General features: G+C 37.7%; 2 protein-coding genes across 4 annotated transcripts; one reads left to right on the forward strand and one right to left on the reverse strand.

Moving 5' to 3' along the window:
- Positions 1-2,750: 2,750 nt before the first annotated feature.
- On the reverse strand, positions 2,751-13,262 carry copz2 (COPI coat complex subunit zeta 2). Of its 3 annotated transcripts, XM_087809524.1 has the most exons (10): positions 13,145-13,262; positions 10,610-10,678; positions 10,275-10,359; positions 9,796-9,887; positions 7,680-7,735; positions 6,287-6,364; positions 5,988-6,039; positions 4,973-5,011; positions 4,108-4,140; positions 2,751-3,233 (listed from the first exon to the last, which is right to left on the reverse strand). In XM_087809524.1, the coding sequence occupies exons 1-10, from the start codon at positions 13,160-13,162 to the stop codon at positions 3,186-3,188; spliced, it is 570 nt and encodes a 189-aa protein (XP_087665650.1). In that variant the 5' UTR covers positions 13,163-13,262; the 3' UTR covers positions 2,751-3,185. The 3 variants fall into 3 exon arrangements, with proteins under 3 accessions (XP_087665650.1, XP_087665652.1, XP_087665651.1); XM_087809526.1 differs by lacking the exon at positions 4,108-4,140; XM_087809525.1 differs by lacking the exons at positions 2,751-3,233; positions 4,108-4,140; positions 4,973-5,011 and adding an exon at positions 5,284-5,870.
- A 3,155-nt stretch (positions 13,263-16,417) lies between these two features.
- On the forward strand, positions 16,418-19,492 carry praf2 (PRA1 domain family, member 2). Its single transcript, XM_087808437.1, has 3 exons — positions 16,418-16,608; positions 17,140-17,357; positions 17,866-19,492. Exons 1-3 carry the CDS (start codon positions 16,430-16,432, stop codon positions 18,003-18,005), a joined length of 537 nt encoding a protein of 178 aa, XP_087664563.1. The 5' UTR covers positions 16,418-16,429; the 3' UTR covers positions 18,006-19,492.
- The last annotated feature ends 402 nt before the right edge of the window (positions 19,493-19,894 follow it).

A 19,894-nucleotide genomic window follows, 5' to 3' on the forward strand; every position in this document is an offset into this window, starting at 1 on the left:
AGGTAGGTAGGCAGAAAGGTAGGCAGGTAGGTTGGTAGGTAGGTAGATAGGTAGGAAGGTAGACAGGGAGGCAGGCAGGCAGGCAGGCAGGCAGGCTGAAAGGTGGGTAGGCAGTTAGGTAGTTAGGTAGGTAGGTAGGTAGGTAGATAGGTAGGTAGGTAGGTAGGTAGGTAGGTAGGTAGGTAGGTAGGTAGGTAGGTAGGTAGGTAGGTAGGTAGGTAGGTAGGGAGGCAGAAAGGTAGGCAGGCAGGCAGGCAGGCAGGTAGGCAGGTAGGTAGGCAGGTAGGCAGGTAGGCAGGTAGGTAAGTAGGTAGGTCGGTAGGTAGGTAGATAGGTAGGAAGGTAGACAGGGAGGCAGGCAGGTAGGTATGTAGGTAGGTAGGTAGGTAGGTAGGCAGAAAGGTAGGTAGGTAGGTAGGTACGTAGGTAGACAGGGAGGCAGGCAGAAAGGTAGGTAGGTAGGTAGGTAGGTAGGTAGGTAGGTAGGTAGGTAGGTAGGTAGGTAGGTAGGTAGGTAGGTAGGTAGGCAGAAAGGTAGGTAGGTAGGTAGGTAGGTAGGTAGGTAGGTAGGTAGGTAGGCAGGCAGGCAGGCAGGCAGGCAGGCAGGCAGGCAGGCAGGCAGGCAGGCAGGCAGGCAGGCAGGCAGGCAGAAGGGTAGGTAGGTAGGTAGGGAGGCAGGCAGGCAGGCAGGGAGGCAGGGAGGCAGGGAGGCATTGATGGATGGATAATGGATGGATGTATCTTTATAAAGAGACAATACGCTCTATTAAGAGGGAATAACATTTCCAAAACACACATCGCCGATTTTCTTGAACTAGAATTTGGAAATTATTTTTCATATGAATAGTCGCATGAATAAGATCCTTAACTCCCAAAGTCCAATACCACTGGATCATTAAATATTCACTTTTGGTCCATTTATCTGTCAAAAAAGAAAACAACAAAGATGTGAATAGGTGAACACATACACACATACACCACCTGATTCATGTGATCACATTGCTCTAAAATCTGTCTTCACAGTCCACATTGATATCACAGATGGACACAGTTTTCTCATGAAAGTAAAGAACCGCATCTTCCTCTTTACATTCACATTCAAGAAATTTAAATGTTTTAATAAATGTACTGGAAACTTTCCATTTATCTTTCTCTCTCTCCTGCAGGTGACAGTCGTGTCCATGTATCTTCCAGCTGACTCACAATAACACTGACAGTTTGTGTATTTATTCACTGATTATGTTGAGAACAATCAGATTTCAACCAATCAGCAGCGGGGAGGGATCCTTGCGCCTCACACCAATTACCCATCAGCCTGTCCATAAATACTCTTCCCCTTCTTTCCATGCTCTCCATCAGTTCATCTTCCTCTGCACACCACCAGGTTATAATGCATATTTAATGTAATTTCAACGAATAAGCCTTGACTCATTTGCCTTGTTAGACTATTATATCATAGATTTCTGGAGTATTGTTCATTTACTACCTGTGAATATGCACATTTGAATCAATTTTTGATTTCGTTTTATAAATATTTTATCACTTAATTAAAGCTAATCGCTGTTGCTAAGATGAGCTACATTGTTTAACTATGTTGAATTTGTTTCTGAAGTATAACCATGTTTATAGATTTTATTTTGTCTTTGTTATAAAACCATAACTGAAAAGCCTCCTCCTTTCAAAGGGTAGTTGGTGCCAACATCTGTGTGTGTTAATGGTAAATAAGGAAATGGTGGGTGAGGAAGTTGCTAAAAGTGAAAAGGCGCATAAAGTAGGAACACTGAGACTGTAAAAACATTTGATTCAATATTAAAAACAATGGTCAGCGAGTGAAATCAAACATGAATATGGGTCTGTTTTTAAGGACAATCATATTTATCAGAGCCTTGAAATGAAACGAAATGTTAAAGATATTTTTGATAAGTCTGAAACCAACGTTATTGTGACACATTTTATTGCCTGTTTGGATAAAATGTAATTTAGTTTAGTATAAAATATGGTACTGAACACTGTGCTTTAAAGATTGGGAATAACAGTTACTCTGATAGACAACCAAATCTTTTTTTATTCTAGTTTATTGTAATGAACTTGACATTCAATGTATTTAAAGATGTATAAAAACACAGACAAAAATACAGGGTATTTAAAAAAAAAAACCCAAAAGTTGTACTATTTAATTCATTAGATGTTGTTTATTTATCATCAATACACGCAGGTGTGTTTCAGCGATTTATTTCGAGCTTAAAATGCACAGAAAGGTACATTAAAATGACGTTTTTCTTCCCATTCATCAAGTTGAAGCGAGGATGACGTCATTGTGGATCGTCCTGAATTCCAAGAAGACGTCGGGAAAGAAACCAATCAGAATACAGGGAATAGAAATCCGAACGAACAACTGGCCCAAGAAAGAGACGGACTGTTTGACGTCATGATAGAGAGCCAATCAGTTCCAGAGCCACGCCCACAAAGAGCGCAACGCCCGACAAACTCATTCATATTCATCAGGTCACTCGTCTTGAGTCCTGATTGGTCCGCAGCCCACAACAAGCGAACAGGTGATTGGTTGACCTTCAGTATTTACGTTTCTTAAGGACATAAATTCCACGAACGATGAAACAACGCAAATAATACTGAAAACAAACATGAAATCAATCCATATATGTAAGATACATTAAAAAAAATTGATAGATTTATACATTTTACAAGATTTTCCTTATTATACAGTATCTTACAAAATACAAAACAGGAAACAGATGTGATAGTGTTTTTATTTTCTCACAGCACATGAAACACACATTAAAATGAAGAATAATTTATGTGAACTTGTCATATTATTATCACTATTAAATTGAACAAAATGTCATACACTTCATTAAGGAATTCAAGCAGTGCAAATGTAACAACTCCCTTATTTGACCTACATATACTGTATTCATTTAAAAATAAAACACATATTTACATATAAAACACAACCCTTTAAATTATTAAGCTGTCAAGTTAGGTCAAGCAACTATACCTTTAAATTATTTTCTTTTAGTTCACATGCCTTTATGAAGAATGCCTTTGGCTGTTTTTGGTGTAATTTATATGACAGAAAAAATATATTCAAATGACATCAACTGGTGTGAATTGAATTACGCTTTCGGGTTTCAAAACATGCATTGTTAATATTTCTCTTTCGCAAATCATTTTAGTATTGACCATTTGATCTGCTCCTTCGCCGACTGCAGAACCTGAAATCACCAAACAGAATTGTAAGTACAGTACAGTACTTTTATACCACATTTTACAAGCAATATATTCAAAATAAATTATAAACAAGTAAAAAATGCATCTTTATTGGTTCAGTATATTTAAGACAAGAAGCCAATGAACGTGAAAATAAAGCGTCTGTATAGACGACCACTAGATGTCAGTCTTGTTCCAAAAAACAAAACATGGCGCCTCGAATGCATTTAAGATGCGCTTAACGAGAGATTTATCTTAAACTCATAATTGGAAACGACTATCATAGCTGAGATAATGACGTATGCACAATGGGTATACTGTCAGTATAGTATAGAGTATATAGTGTAGTATAAGATGCGACTTAAAAAAGTATAGCATCTTTCGTAAACAGTCTCAGTCACTCACATAATCATTGAACTATAAAATGTACATTTAAACTGTGGTGAACTAACAAAAAAACGTGTTCATATAATGTTCCCCTACTTTCATCTTTCTAATAATAAAAATAATAACACGCTTTGGACACTCATAGATGCTTTACAAAACCAAGGACAAGACTAAAGTAAGAACAATATATTTAAATGTATATATTTAGTTAAATTATATTTAGAAAAAGAAAGATAAACAGCCTGTTTACCATCAAGCAATAAGATTTTAAGGGTTGAACATATACAGAGATTTCCAAAATTCAACAGAGGGAATTCCAACTTTCGTTTGTTTTTGCAGTTTGAGTCGTTCATTCACACTCAAACTGAGAAACCTACGAAGTTAGAAAGACTAGTATCTGTCCACGACAGTACACAGAGATAGTTAAAATAAGGCATGAACATGCAGGCGAGAGTGTGACATCATGAGTGATGCTGCTGCGTTTGAACTTACATTAGAAGTCAGAGCCAGTTTGTTACTGATGTGCTGTGAGGGTTAGAGAGTATGAGGAAGAGAGTGTTAGTCGACCAGGACAAGCTCAGAGACAGTAGTGAAGAATTAGTGGATCAAATAAGCTGTGTTTTTGTCAGCAGGTAAGAACAACAAAAACACTTGATCACTCGTATGCTTTAAAGAAAAGTTGCTGAGATCATAACCTTTTAAAGTCTGCAGTCCTTACGTTTTTAGTTTAATGAAGAAACTAGTGGTTGATGCTAATCTTTAAACTCAAATTCCATATCACTGTCACAATTATAGTTGAAGTAACTTGAACAATATTTTTTCACCAAGCATACTAGGAAATACATTTGATTTATTTCTCCATCATCAACAGACGTGTTCCAGCTTTGGCCAGCGTGTGGCGCCACGGAGCAGCAGAGCGACTCTAGTAACCTTTAGCAATATCTAGTAAATGAGCTGAAATACCCGGCGTTGCCCAGGTGTAAAACATGACTTTGAAAACAAAATAACACAACAAAATAGTTGATTTAATTGCCCCGTTTCCTTGACCTGATCGTGTTGCGCTTTCCCGAAAACCACCAATAAGAGGTCTGTAGTAAACATATTCATTTTCAAGGTACTTTGTTAAGCAGTTTGATGCACTACACTATGATACATTAAGATCAGGCAGATACAGACCAACCTACTATTTTAGAAACAACAGAGGTATTTCAGCTAGAAAGAAATAAGAAGACAAAAATGTCCTCTCTAAGTTATCTTAAATTAAACAGTAACAACAGCCAGACCCCTTGTATTATAAGTGATGCAAACAAAAATAGATTAAAAATATATATATAAAATGTGTAGATGTGTAGGTTACCTGAGCCACACTTTGTTCTGATAGAGGACCATCATCCGCCTGAAAGAGAGACCAAAATATGATGTACAAAAATAACAAAAAAAGAATCTCCATCAGTACAAACACCACGGCAACACACTGGAAGAAAGGTTAGAGATAATCAGGCAAGTTAGATTTTTTTTTTTCAAAAAAGCTTTCACACAATCTACTGATAATGTTAATAATCTGGACATCTTTTATACATCCTAAAACAATATATATATATATATACGTAAATTATTTTTATTTTCTGTAATATTTGGTTTGACTTATTTATTATTTAAACTATGTTCTTAAAAATGTCTGGACGTCCTAACAGGAGTGTGAATGTCATGTGACAACGACATACTATGAAGATAAGACGAGTAACTGACACAACAAGAGACTTCATCTCATTTGTAAATAAAATAAATAAAATAAAAAGTGGTAACGGACACACAACATTGGAGTTACACCGATCTGACACTGGGGGGCGCCTGGAACAATTAAATCTTACGTGTTGTGCAAAGAGAAAAGCTTAAACCATAGAACGATATTTGAGTGCGTGTAAGATCAGAGACTGGGGGGAAAAAAAAGAATAAACGACTAAAACCGTATATTAATTGGAAACAAGTTATGGGCAAAATTAGATTCATTAAGTGTTCACATTCAGATGTTCACGTAATCGTTATCATGAATATTGTTTTGTTACCAGATTAGCTGTTAGTTAGCATCTGTTCATCATGCATCATCTCTGCAGTCTAATCGTCACACTTTGTTTACCAATCCGAGTCTCTCATCCTCTGCCTCTCTACAGCTGCTGAGACCGGTCAACTTGACCCTCAAAGTTACCAGCGATGTAATCAAAGAGGACAAAACCGTAGGCTTGCTCGGCCATGAGCTGACCAGTCGGAAAAGCGAGGGAGTGAGGAGAGGGGGAGAGATGGACAAAGCAGGTTGAGTCGCTACACATACAACGAGGGAAAAGACGAGTGCGAGTGGTTGAAAGAACTCTTACCCTGTAGTTGACCTTCTGGAGCACTTGCTGAGGGTCACTCTCCAAGATCACCCTGAAAGGAGACGATTGAATGAGCTCAACTTTTTATTCAATTACATTCTAAAGCTCCTGTATTTGAGGGAGATACACATTCATTTACTTGCAACTGCACTTCATTCACTTTCTATGCCGAGATAACATTTGAATCAGGACTTTTTATATTCTAACTAATGGCTTTTTACCATTGCGTTAATATTTTTCAACTCTTCTACAATATATTTGACCTCAATTACAAGTTGTAGTCTCTGAACTGGACTCACCCTCCGTCAATGATTTCATCCACAACCAGGAAGACTCCATCCATGTTGTCCAGCAAACACCTGCGCTCGACATTTTTCCTAAAGTGAAAATATAAAAGCAGTTAAATGCATGCATTGTCTGAGAAAATAAGTCATAAATAAGACAATATAGTCAGTACAGTGACATTGCACTACTAGCTTAACCTTATCCATTCGTCTTTTCATCTATGTGAACTATTCTTCGTGTGTTGCAGCGAAAACATCTCGCTTCCTGCTTGACGACTTTGACCACTTACTTTTACTACATTAAAAAAAATAACCGAAAGATAACATCCTTATCTTAGAGACTTGGAGATTATGGATGTCCTCAATTATACAGATATTTCGATAAAAAAAGAGACCCTTATTGCATAACTATGTCTTTAAAAGTGGTGTTTGTAGAATACAGACTAACAAAGACATACTCAAGACTCACACTTCCTGTTAAAGTTTGTTAAATTTACATGTTGTTCGGTCCGTACAATGGACTGTCTAAAGATAAGGGCCCCTGGTCTAGCTCTTACAGGGGAACACAAACACCAGGCCAAACTGGAGCTAAAGTTTGCTGGCTCTGCCCCAAGGTCTCTTTTTTTCAGGTGGATATTAGATAAGATTCTATCGACATGGACAGGCTATTTCACTACTGATAGGGGGCGCCTTCAGATTCAGAAGGATGTGAGAGGTTTAAAGATTGGTACTCAGAGAAAACTTTACCATCTAGTGGGTTCTAATAAGACAAGGCTTAATAAAGCTTAATCAACCATCACTAAATCCAAGCATTCTTTTTGACCGAGGACCATGGTCTTAGTTTCATTGGAACTGATCTTCATTCCTACCACACGTGTCAGGGGATCCTCAAAACAAAAAAGGACTTTGGACTTGGGGACCATTAAAGCACATGTACCAAACTCGCGGTCCGGGGGCCAAATCCAGTCATTTTAAGTGGGATGTCAAATGATTGATGATCATGTTAATATTGTGTTCTTTAAAGAGTTTAAGTTACACAACGGAATATAGACTATTGAAGTCAACAATGACACAGAGACTTCTTAAATGATTAAACTAATGTTGAAGGAAATGCTATTTGATGGGAGTGGTTGATTTATAGGGACAGGCAAAGATATCATTTAGCCCACAACTATGAAAAATAATATAGCAATCAGACTCTTACTTCCTGGTATGACTTTCGTTTGGCCCGCAGCTAAGACGTCTAAATGATTTTAGCCCCTTGTGTGATTGAGTTTGCCACCCCTGACCTAAACAAGCTTCTGTTTCAGAGTCATTATTACACACAAATAATGCTTAAACACAAACTCACACACTGTCACAAAGTCATCTGCACAAAAAGAATGCCTTCAAGTGTGAGAATGCTCACCTGAGAATCTGAGTCAGGGATTCGAACAGGCAGTTCAACACTGACATTAACATCAGCTGCAGAGAAGAGATCAGGACATTAGCATTTGTGTCATTAAAAGTGTGCCTACATCGAAAGTTGTGTAGTGTAATCACTTATTACATATTAATCTTTTTTCAGGCCGTTACATAATATTCTTTGGCCTTTCATTTATTGTTGTTTTTATGAGTGCAGACAGAGCAAGGGCCTAAAATTTGTTCGAGGTCAGATAGTTAAGGATTAAAGATGACCTGTCAAATTTTACATTTATATAGATTTGATTATATAGTTAAGATGGACCCGATCTATAAAATAAAGTTACGCATACAATTACACAAAAAAAAACGAAACAGTGAAAACAAATACAAATATATTAATCATTTAACAACTAAATATAAATCAAAATTTTCTGAAGACATTCAGACAAAAACGGCTGAATTAAAGTGATAGTTCACCCAAAATTCTAACTTCACTCATTTTCTATTTGTACTCATGTCCACTAAAGGTTGGGATTATTTTTAGAGTAATCTGTTCTTTTATAATGTTATAGATAAAAATGTTGATTTAAATGTTCATTTTAATGTAGCGACTGGAGCTCAGTTGTCTTCATCTTTATATTAGTCCAAAAATATGCTTAAAAACATCCAAATACTTTTGTGGTGCTCGTCTGTAACGTCCATCGTGTATTGAAGCCTCGACAAGAAGAATTGCTCTTTATTTTAAGATCGTCTGTGGCAGACATTTAAAGAATAACAAGAGATATAAACTGGAAGTAATCTGCTTCCAGCATACAGTCTACTGTCTACACTGGAAGCGCTTGTGATATTACCCAGTACTACAAAGGACTTCCGGTTTCTATCGCTTGTTATTCTTTAAACGTCTGCCACAAAGTAATAAATGAATTGCTAATATTTAAAAAAGGATTAGCAGACATAGATTTTAATCAGTATAGATTACGACTGTGATAGTAAAGGATTACAAGGAAGACGCAGCTGATTAAATGCTCTTAATTTGTAGGCAAATGTTTGTTTCCTCCTACTGTGGGGAATTTACCGAAAAGTTTACCGAGATTTCTCCGGATTAAAATTTGGCTCAGGACTGCGATGACTCGATCACATGTTGTCATTGTTAGACAAGTAGTGATGCTGCAATGACAGATAGACCCGCCTTATGTTGCTTCTGATTGGTTAATATTGCGTGGTGCCTTTTGTGATTGGCTAGATTTACACAAAAAAGACTAAAGTTTATTATCATGAAAAGATAAATACTGAGTATTAAATGGGTTAATATTAGCGTGAGAAAAACAGAATATTTTATTTAAGGCCAAAATGTAGTTTTTAAATATTATATTGTATTTTTCTTAGTCTTATCTCTTTTTTTATACGATGCAGATTAAAACTGTTTCTGCTCTTATCTTTATCTGTAAATAAATTCCATGCGCCTTTCCTTCGCCATACAAACCTCTGTTACTTTGTTGTTAAAGTCCACGTTTCCTTTAGTTTTAAAAGTCTCTACACCTCAATGGAGATGTGATGTAGTTTGATGAGGCACATTAGCCTGTGCCTCAAGCTTTGCCTTTTCACTGCGGTTGTATTTCCGATGAGCGAAACTAAATAAGACCCTTACAAACATAAACGTTAATGGTTAAAGACATCAGCCAGACTGTGGAAAAATCAAGGCAAATAAACGTATCTGTGAGCATTATATTGGCGACATTCAGAGATACGGAAAACGGCGCACATCAATTACATGTACCAACGCAGTTTGTGATGAATTGCGCATTGAGAGGTGAGGCACTGTCTCACCTGCCTCCCCTGACCGCATGTCCCAGAGTTCTTCTTGTCGAGGCTTCAATACAAGAGTGACGTTTAAGACGAGCACCATGGATTTATTTGGAAGTTTTTCCAAAGTGTGTATTTTTGGAGGAGGATGAAGACAACTGAGCTCCAGTCACTACATAAAAATTAACAAACATTTTTGCCTATAACTCAAACAAGGAACATATTACTCTAAAAATAATCTCAACCCTTAGTCGACATGAGGGTGAGAAGAAAATTTAAACTTTGACGTCTGGTCCTTAAAACAGATATTTATTTACCTCATTCTCCTGGGCACTTCCCACAACATAGAAGAAAAGGTCTATGCTGCTCTTGTAGATGATGGTCATCCCCTCCAGGAACGCAATCTCATCTACAGGAAAGATTGAACTCAATTATTGGACAGGAGGGTTTCAGGAAATGCAGTAAGAGGGGAGGGTGAAGTGGGAGTGGCGGGATATAGCCTGACAGAAAGCTTAAAAAAAAAAAAAAAGGGACAATGAGAGTCTCGACTCATATGTCCGAGGGTGAAACCGAACTGAGGAAAGGAGACGTTGGTGAATTAGCAGAACCATGAGTCTCAATTTGATGTCCTGCGCTCGCCATCAGAGGAGGAGCAGGTTCCGTCAAGAATGTAGAAACTGCTCAAGGCTGGTGTTCGCTGGCCTTAACCGACGACACTGGAGACGTGTGAGAGTGCAGCGACACAATGCACAGGGTGGGACGCACAAGGGGGGAGAGGGCTAGATGGGCTGCTTACTGTCCGCTTTGTGAGTCTTGTTGAAAATGTTCATCTCAAAGTTCTTCTGCTCCTTCATGGATGGATACAAGTCCTTGTCGTAGTACTGGAACGAGACATGATTGTGTCATTATCATTTGATTTACGGCACAAATGATCCGAATTCTACACAGAAAATACACCCTTTGAGAAGGTTGAATTTAAAGTCGCCATATTCTGCATTTACATCATGTTCAAGAGACTCCGATGGCTATTTTCTCATGTACATCATTTAAATTCATATTTTATTAAGCAGAAAGAGTCAGACCGGAATTAATGAATGGATATGACAAAATTATGAGTCAAAGCAGTCTAACCTTCGACAAGAGTCGGTTGCCATCGTTATCCAAGATGAAGAGAGCCTTCACCGTGTAGAGCGAGGGTTCCTGCCACACACAAATACAGCGTTTAGAATCCTCGTATACGAGCAGGTCGTTTTTTTTTTTTCTTTCTCTGGAGTCCGAGTCGGCGTGAAGTTCTACAGAGCCGGGTCAAAGTTCTGTTATGCACTGACTTGTATACATCCCCAGTCAGAGTGTATCACAGAACTTAGACCACACTCCAAGTTCATACATCATGACTGCATTATAACCCATAGATGAGTCCATGACATGTTGAAGTGACACAAGGAAACAACAAAAACTCAGAGTTATTCTATTTCAAACATATATACATTTCCTTCCATCCAAAAATACCGTAATGTATATTATTTATTTATTGAATTGAGTCTTGGACCTCTATTGAACTCATCAGTATGTGTCTGTTTATACAAAACTCTCTTTTCATTGAAATATTGACATTAGACAATGATCTTAAGCCCCGCCCACTGAAAACATTTAGCTTTTCTGGAGATTAAATCTAGTTTACCATGACCACACCCACTCTGATGTGATTGGTCAACCACTGAGGTTTGTCACTGAGAGTTATCAATCCCGGGAGTCTCCACCTCCAAGGGACTTGGAGTATAAACAAAGCCGAGCGTGATTACAGCTGGCTGAAGCAGTGATTTAAATAATAATAAATGAAAATAAATAAGAAATAATGATATATACGTTTAAAAAAAGCTTGACAATATTTCAGGGGATGTACAGTATTTAGTGACTGACATACATTCTGTTGTAATCGGGGATATCTCAGTGTGTAACAATGACAAATTCCTAACTGAGTAAAGGTTATTTAAGTGTTCAAGGCAAGTTTATGGGTTACAATATACGCTTCATTTACAGATGGTATTTCCAGTCAATAGCCAGGTGATCATGAACCACAGCAACTTTCACTCCAAATGTTTAAGGCAGAATGTACATCTCTGTCATTAGTGTAGAAAAATATTAAAACAGAAATAAATATCTGTAACTTTACCTCCTATATAATATTAAAAATTAATCACTTGATAAAAACTGAATCTAAATCAAAGATATATATTCCTTAAACCAATGAAAAAAAAATCTTATTGAAAGTAAAGTAAGAATATTGCAATATGATGTTATCGTATTGGTTAATGTATTGCAATATTGTTGCAAAAATAGATGTTCAGGTCTCATCTATGGAGGTTGTTCACATAATTCCTCTCTAACAATTGACAGTTTCGAGTTTCTTAGTTCAGCTTGAATGTCAAAGATCTAACAATCTTGAGAAAATGTGGATAACCCAATCTCCGGTTATGATGTGTTTTTTTTAAATACTTTTCCCAAATGTTGTCTTTTGAGTTCCTGATAAACCTGCTTTATCCTCCACTTAGTCTTTTTAAGCAGCTCTTCTTTTTAATTATCAATAAGTATACATGTTAATTCAACAATTGCTAAATAACACCAATTGTGGTAGAAAATAACTAGGTCGATAATTCCATCTGACACTTTATGTAACTTTATTTATCTATGCAAATAAATTGGGCATCGGTTTCAATAGTTAAACGGAGGTTGGTGTTTTTTCAAATTAGGTAAATACTTTTCAGAGTAGACGTGCAAAGTAACAATTAATTTGTGTCCTATGATTCATCTAGAAAAGTACGTACAGCATTGTGTATATTTGTCTTTAAAGAAATTAGATTAAATGCAATGTGGTGATCGATTATTTTACGATATCTGAATCTATAATTAAAAAAAAAAAAAAAAATGGAATGCTACATTATAAGGCATTAAAATGATCAAGAAAAAAACGTCAAAATCAAAAGTATTCAATGAAGAACACAGAAGCATAAGCAAAAAAAAAAAAGCTCATCTTGGCTCAACCCATCATCGGTATAGCACTGATGTCCAAAATGATTCCCAATGAGCACCAGGACAGTATTCCTAGAGAAGGTGAGCAAGTTAATGACAATGAAGGAACAATGTGGGTCAAGATTAATCGACCCAAATAGAACGAGAAAAAAAAGGGTCAGATGAAAGAAAAGCAGGTTAGAGGGAGGTAGAGAGGCAGAATGAGAGAGAGAAGGGTGGACGTGGCACATTGACGCTACACGTCAGCTGCTCACTGAACATCTGTCTGCAAAACACACACTTGGAATTAAAGGTGAATACGTGTGACAGACACACACAGATTATAACGCGATCTTCGTGTACTTTAACAGTAGGTCTAAGTGGATCACGACAACACAAAGTGTGCTGGAGTTAACACCAAACTAACTTCTGACTGACGGCGACGGATCAGGCCTGAAAAAAACCTCGCTCTTTGCCGGACAAGTCAGAACCTGATGATGGTTCTGACAACGTGTCGCGCCTCGACCGTAACACACTCGACAAACTACTGCACAACTCAACTACACGTCAAAGTGAAGTGACCGCGGACAAAAACGACGACTCGTGCTCGCGCGGTGTTGCGTTTTTTTTGAAGCTGCAACAGTTGCTCGGACTCACCAGCGACGCGGAGTCCATCGTCACCGTCTTCAGCTGTGTTGACGTGGACACTTGTGAGCTGTCACGCTCGGCTTAGGCTTTTTGCTCGGCGAGGCGCGCGCGCCACCTCGGGAGCGCGCTCGCAAGCCGGATGCGACGCGTTGTAGGTGCATCCATATCCTACCTTTCAAAATAAAACGTTATGGGTATGAAATTTAGTTTATTTCAGAGCTACTGTCGCCCTAGAAATATGGGTCGAAGGTGATGTTTTACTGAAGATAGTCAAGATCACTTCTCGCGATTTTAAATCGGAAATGTAACTCTGTATTTGCCCCCAAAATGATGACTTAAAACTTTTCACTGGCTTCCAGTTTCTTTCAGGATCAACTTTAAAATTCTGGTTCTTACTTTCGGAGCTATTCATGGTCAGGCTCCTCGTTACATCACTGATCTGATCCAGCCTTACACCCCAGCTCGGGCTCTGAGATCTGTGGATCAGAATCTACTGATGGTTCCACGCACACGGTTCAGGACCAGAGGAGAGAAATCCTTCCAGGCTGTTGCTCCTAAGCTTCGTTTTTATTTGTTCAGGCTTTTCCTTGATTTTCTGGAACTCCTGTTGTGTTATCAGTTTTATCTTGACCTTTAAAGTATATACTTTATTGAATATTGTTTTGATTGTTTAAGCGCTTTGTGACTCTGGTCTGGAAAAGCGCTATACAAATAAAAATTACTTACTTAATAACTTACTTACAACAAACTATTTGGTTTCTAAGAAGCACAACAAATGGCACCAAAACTTGCGTCCATCCAACTATGGAACGTCTAGCAACCCTCAAAGCCCATAACCATATTTATCAGAATCAGAAAACATTTATTTTATATAACATTTTTTTGGGTGGCATTACAGAATATAAAAAAGGAAATAATATTTTCGAAATAAAAAGAGCTTCATAAAAAAGTACAATGCATTTGAACACACCAAGAGTCTTTACCATAATAACAAAAATGTATATTTTTAATATAATTTTACTGGACATTTCTAATGAATTGTACACGATGTCCATCTGAGTGATCATTCTCTTGCCTTGTTTAACCTGGACTTCATACTGAATCCTTCCAGGCGGTTCCCTCTGTGTTTGATGGATCTACTGACTTCTTCAAGAAACATCTTAAGACACTTTTATTTGTGCAGGCTTTTCCTTGATTTTCTGGAACTCCTGTTGTGTTATCAGTTTTATCTTGACCTTTAAAGTATATACTTTATTGAATATTGTTTTGATTGTTGAAGCGCTTTGTGACCCTGGTCTGGAAAAGCGCTATATAAATACCAACTACTTACTTACTATAATTAATAAAAAATGAAATACATTTAAACAATATTCATGATCCAGACAACACACCGATAGAAAGAGTTCTTGAACCATGATGTTCTAATACTGTATTGATCTCAGCCTACCTGCACGCCTTTATGTCATGGTGACATCACTGTGTACTTGTGTGTACTTGTGTGTACTGTATTGTTGCAGCAGAGTAACACATGGTGATAATGGTCTCCACAATAGCATTGTTCTATATAAAGCTCCCTTTTTAGTTTTCCGTTTGTCCTTCTCATTAATTTCAAAATAATTTATTGTCATACATGACAAGATTTTCTCTTAACCCCTGTGTTAAGGTGTCCTGAAGGCCTGAAAAAAAACGTGTTTGTGGTATTCCTTGTGTTGTCTATGGGTCAAGGTGAAACTCCTCCCTTGCTTACAGAAATAAATATGTAGTAGTGGATGTTGTTTATCTTGACCCAGAGGCAACACAGTGGATATCAAAAACAAATTTGTTTTCAGGCCTTAGGGCATTTGTGTCAAACTCAAGGCCCGCGGGCCGAATGTGGCCCGCCATGTAATTTTATGTGGCCCGCCTGCCTTACCTTGACCAAGGAAAAAAAAAAAATAATAAAAAAAACTTGTCCGACAAACCAATCCCACAACAGACAAAATGGTTTTCCTTATTTTATTCGCGCTGCTTGCGTTCCCTTCTCTGACTCTGCCTCGGTCAGGTTTTCACAAGCGCAGGCACGCAATCCATGGCGCAGCAGCTATGAGGCAGTGTCGGTTGTCAAAGAGTACAATCTACGCCGGCATTTTGACACCAAACACGGAGCCAAGTATGCCACATTTACCCATCAAGAAAAACAACAAATTGCCGAAGAATTAAAAGGCAAACTGCAAGCACAGCAGAATGTGTTCACGAAAGCCACAGCTAAAAATAATGTTATTTTCATAACATGACCAATGGATGGTGGAGAGGATCCACTTGGTGTGTCAGGCATCTACTCATCAACAAGAATTGACACAGCCAATATATAAGCTGGGGAACCTAAAAACGTGACCAATAACTGGTTGTGAACTGAGACTTTCTTTCTTGTTGGGACATATCTCAAGACTCACCAATCTGATTTTCCTGCAATTTATTTAGTTTTTCTCTGCTTGAGATGACAAGTGTGATGAAACATGTGCATCAACAGGAAAACTTGCTTGTCAGACTTATTTCAGTTGAAACTTGTTAGTCTTGAGCTGTAAGGTTGACTTATTTTTATGTGTAGCAATGTGTTTAGTACCACATGCAAGGCTGTGTGCAGCCATTTTATTGTAAAATGCTACATCACACATGTTGTTAGCAGCTCACAATTGTTGGTTTTACAGTAGTTATGCCCCCTCTCAAGTAATACATTCAAAGTCATTTAACATTAAGGAGTAGTTACATTTATTTTACATTAGCTTACATTTAGTTACATTTATAAGTTACATCTGGCCCTTTGAGGGCAGCCATTATGATGATGTGGCCCCTGGTGAAAACCAGTTTGACACCCCTGCCTTAGGGTCACCTTGACCCTGATATAACACAATCATTAACATTTATTTTGTTTAAAAAAGCCCCGAAACAGATATAGCTCCTGTGTCAACTGAGGATATTCAACCTTCCACGGATGATGGTGGTGCAGCTCTACACTGTGGAGTCCATCATCACCTCCTCCATCACCCTGTGGTAAACTGCTGCAACGGCTACGGATCGAAGCAGACTGCAACCCCGTTTTCTCTACGGATTTTATTAATTAAAAATGTGATTTTGTATGCCACAGTCATGTAATGTCTATTATTTTATTTTATTTAAATGTCATTAATGATTTTTATTTATCTTCTGTACTTTCGTCACCACAATAGAGCGCTTCTTGCGCTGCTCCGATAAGCACCGCCCCTTTCCCGCGTTGCATTCTGGTACACGAAGTTTCCAATCGTTACAGAAAAAGACATGACAGACATCAAGCCGCCGCCTCTCCGTACTCTGGACGATTTCCTTCTGGGTTCGGCCCGGTTCGCCGCCCCAGACCTCCGTAACTTGGAGCGTTGGAACAACCGCATCATCAACAACCTACTTTACTACCAGAGCAACTACTTGGTGTCCGCCGTCCTGCTGCTGCTGCTGGTCGGGTGAGTCCTGACGCTGACCCTTCCGTTCGATTGTGTTTGGAGACATCAGTGACATGGTCACACCTTTCTTCTTGATATTAAGTTGGATCATGAAAATAACGGCATCGTGGAATTTTCCTGTGGTCATTAAAGCTACATGCACGGAGAACGCGTTTCTATGACAACCGACCTCACGCTCGCTGGCCGGACTCACAATCGGTGTTATTGATCAATCTTTCGATTGATTTATTTTTGTTGATAATTGAAAAGGAAGGTAGCATTAGAAGACTAGATTAAGATGAAGCAGGGTTTTTAAGAAATAGGACACGTATACACAATAACTCAAAAGACACAACATCTGGGAAGAAATTCAGAATCCAGATTTCCGTTAGATCCTACTTATAGAATACATGTTCTGATGTAACAAAAGTTCAATCTTTGAAATTAAATGTTCAACACTAGTAAAAGTACAGACAAAAGAGTTCATTATTTTCATTTTTTGCCAACCTCTTTGTAGTATAAAAGCTTTTTTTTTTTCTCTTCATTTCTTAGATACTTTCAACCCTTCAAGTTGTTAGTTGGCGCTCTTGTTGTCACCCTCGTGTTCCTGGGTTTCGTCTGGGTCGCTGAAAACCAGGCTCCCGTGCGCCGCTTCCGTCGAAACTACCCGTCCATGTGTCTTTTGGCCATCCTTGTGGGCTCCTACATGATCCTAACACTTCTGGGTGCTGTCGCTGTGTTCCTGTTCGGGATTTTGTTTCCTATTCTAAGTAAGTGATCCACACAGTTTTATTGGCTTTGTAGATTATTTTTTTTCCATCACTAGTATTGGCCTTCACATGCTAACATCCCAATTGTTCATGAACATTCAATACTGACCCTGGTGGTTGACTTATCACTAGCAAAATGCAAACAAGTCCAGCAGCATAGCCTATTAGTTGTGGCTCCACCAACTATCATTTAAATCTCCCCCTCTAACCACTCTGTCGGTCACTCTTCAAACCAAAATATAAAGATTTGACTAGATTACAAATTCAAGTGGTGATGATCATTATTGGATTACATCCTGATGTCATGTCATTATTAATGGATTAATGATGCTTCACTTGAAATTTCAGATGGAAAAAAAAAAACATGTTTACCAATTATATTTTAAAAAAAATCATGATAAACCCATTTTTGTTCATGTCTAAAGTCTTGGTCCTTATTGCTGTTTCTTAGTGTGAATTGTTTTGTACAAAGTGAAGTGTTTTTGTTGACATTCGTGGTCCGTCTCAGTGGTTCTGATCCATGCGTCCGTGAGACTACGCAACCTGAAGAACAAGCTGGAGAACAAGCTGGAGAGCATCGGCCTGAAGAGGACACCTATGGGACTTCTCCTGGAGGCCCTCGGGCAGGAGCAGGAGGCGGGCTCCTAATAAGTGACAATATTGTCAGCGAATGGAAAGAAGATGCAGAGGAAGGTGACGCGTACACCTACAGGTTGTTTAAATAACTTGAACTTCAACAAATATAACATTTACTCATGATGCTGCATCTTACATTCCAGTTTTAGAATTTAAGACGATAGACCCATAAATCTGCATTTGTTTTTACTTCATAATTTAAAGATTGTTATTCAAGTCTTTGAAAGGCACCAATGTGTTATTGATAAGTAATATGCTAAGAAAGTTTTACATGCAGATGTCCTGTAATTTGTATTAAATACAAATCTGTACCCAGATACTCTCAAAGGTGCTTAGCAATTCCAAGTTATTTCATTTCTCTGACAGGGAACATATACACAACCTTCTTATTAGCTTAATGTGTTAGCATTGGGCCACATGTTTCTGGCCCCTAAACCATAACCATTTCTAAACTTTATAGTACATCAGTCTCCGAATTACATCTTCTTTAGTGCCTCTGATAAGTGTGGCACACATTCCAGGTTCATTCCATGAATTTAAATAGAAACTGAGGTTAAACACGTGAAACAGGATTCAAATTCCCTGATATTTTTATCTTTATAAATTTTAATTATTTGATTTTTTGTTTTACAGTATGTTTCGACTGTTGTACATTTTTCATACAAGCGTTAATTAAAGCATTATTCAATATATATAATTTAGTCAGTGTCCGCCCATTACATGGTAAAAATGGTGAAAACGTTTCTCGAAAGCTTTATTTTAAGTGTTCAAAATGGTTTGTTGGATAAACCTGATGCTCAAAGCTAGTGTGAAGAATAGGACTCCAAAGTTAAAAGAAGTATGTTTAGTATTTATATTATTTCTTTGTTAAAAATGACAAATCCTTGGCTGTGATATGATTAAATAATCTCCCAGTAATTCCAATGAAACACACTCTGAGTTAGACCCGGTTAAAATACCTGTTTAAAAACTTCAATTTAACTGAATTGAAATAGAATTTTTCTCAATCCTTAGAAAGTACAAAACAAAAGAAGTGACATTTAGATCGAGTGGATCAGCGACCAAGGCCACCTGGATCAGTGCAATTCCTCCACAGATGTTCAAATTTCCAGATATATTGTGTAAGTGTCGTTTAAAAGGAAGATGTACATTTTTAAACTCTTCAGTACTTTTACTTCTTACCTATTCGACAAAATTACCAATACAATATTTCAATGGAATAATGAAGGGAGTGATCTGTATTATGAAGTTTTATTTCCAGTCTGTAAAATGTATTTCTTTTAAGAGGTAATACACTTAAATATTGCCAACATGTGTTTTCAAGTGTTAAGTTCTTATTTGTCAATCGTTGATATTCATGTCTGTGCCTCGAACAAGAGCATGATATGCAACTCACAATGCTGCCTTTCGTGACGCACAAGCTTCATTTTACTCGGACAAATTGTGTTAAATGTGTATTAAACATTTGTTTGGAATAAAAATAAAGTCCAGCAACAACATCCATCTCTTGTTATTTGTTAATTTCCTTTTATATATTTCTTTAAACACGTGGTTATTTCCGAAATCGAATCATAATCTGGATAAAATACGGACTTAACTGGCATTATACATCTTAATTTTCATCTGAACACCTTTTTTTACACTCGGTGTGCAGTGTTAGCAACTCTTTTTTTTGTCTTCTCTGACAGAAAATGTGTATATCTTACCACTAGGTGGCCCTGTCATTTCACAACAAGCACTTCAACAGCACTAAAATTGTTTTAAACGTAAATGTTGTAGCCTGGACAAAGTTTCTGCGACTTCTTGACTTGCTTGCACATCCTTCCGGAGTAATAAATCAATCGCTTCCTTTAAACATGAATGACGTTATTACATGTTACAACAACAATTGTGGACTACTA

Source organism: Callionymus lyra, chromosome 15, assembly GCF_982586985.1.
Source record: "Callionymus lyra chromosome 15, fCalLyr1.hap1.1, whole genome shotgun sequence".
NCBI lineage: Eukaryota > Metazoa > Chordata > Actinopteri > Syngnathiformes > Callionymidae > Callionymus > Callionymus lyra.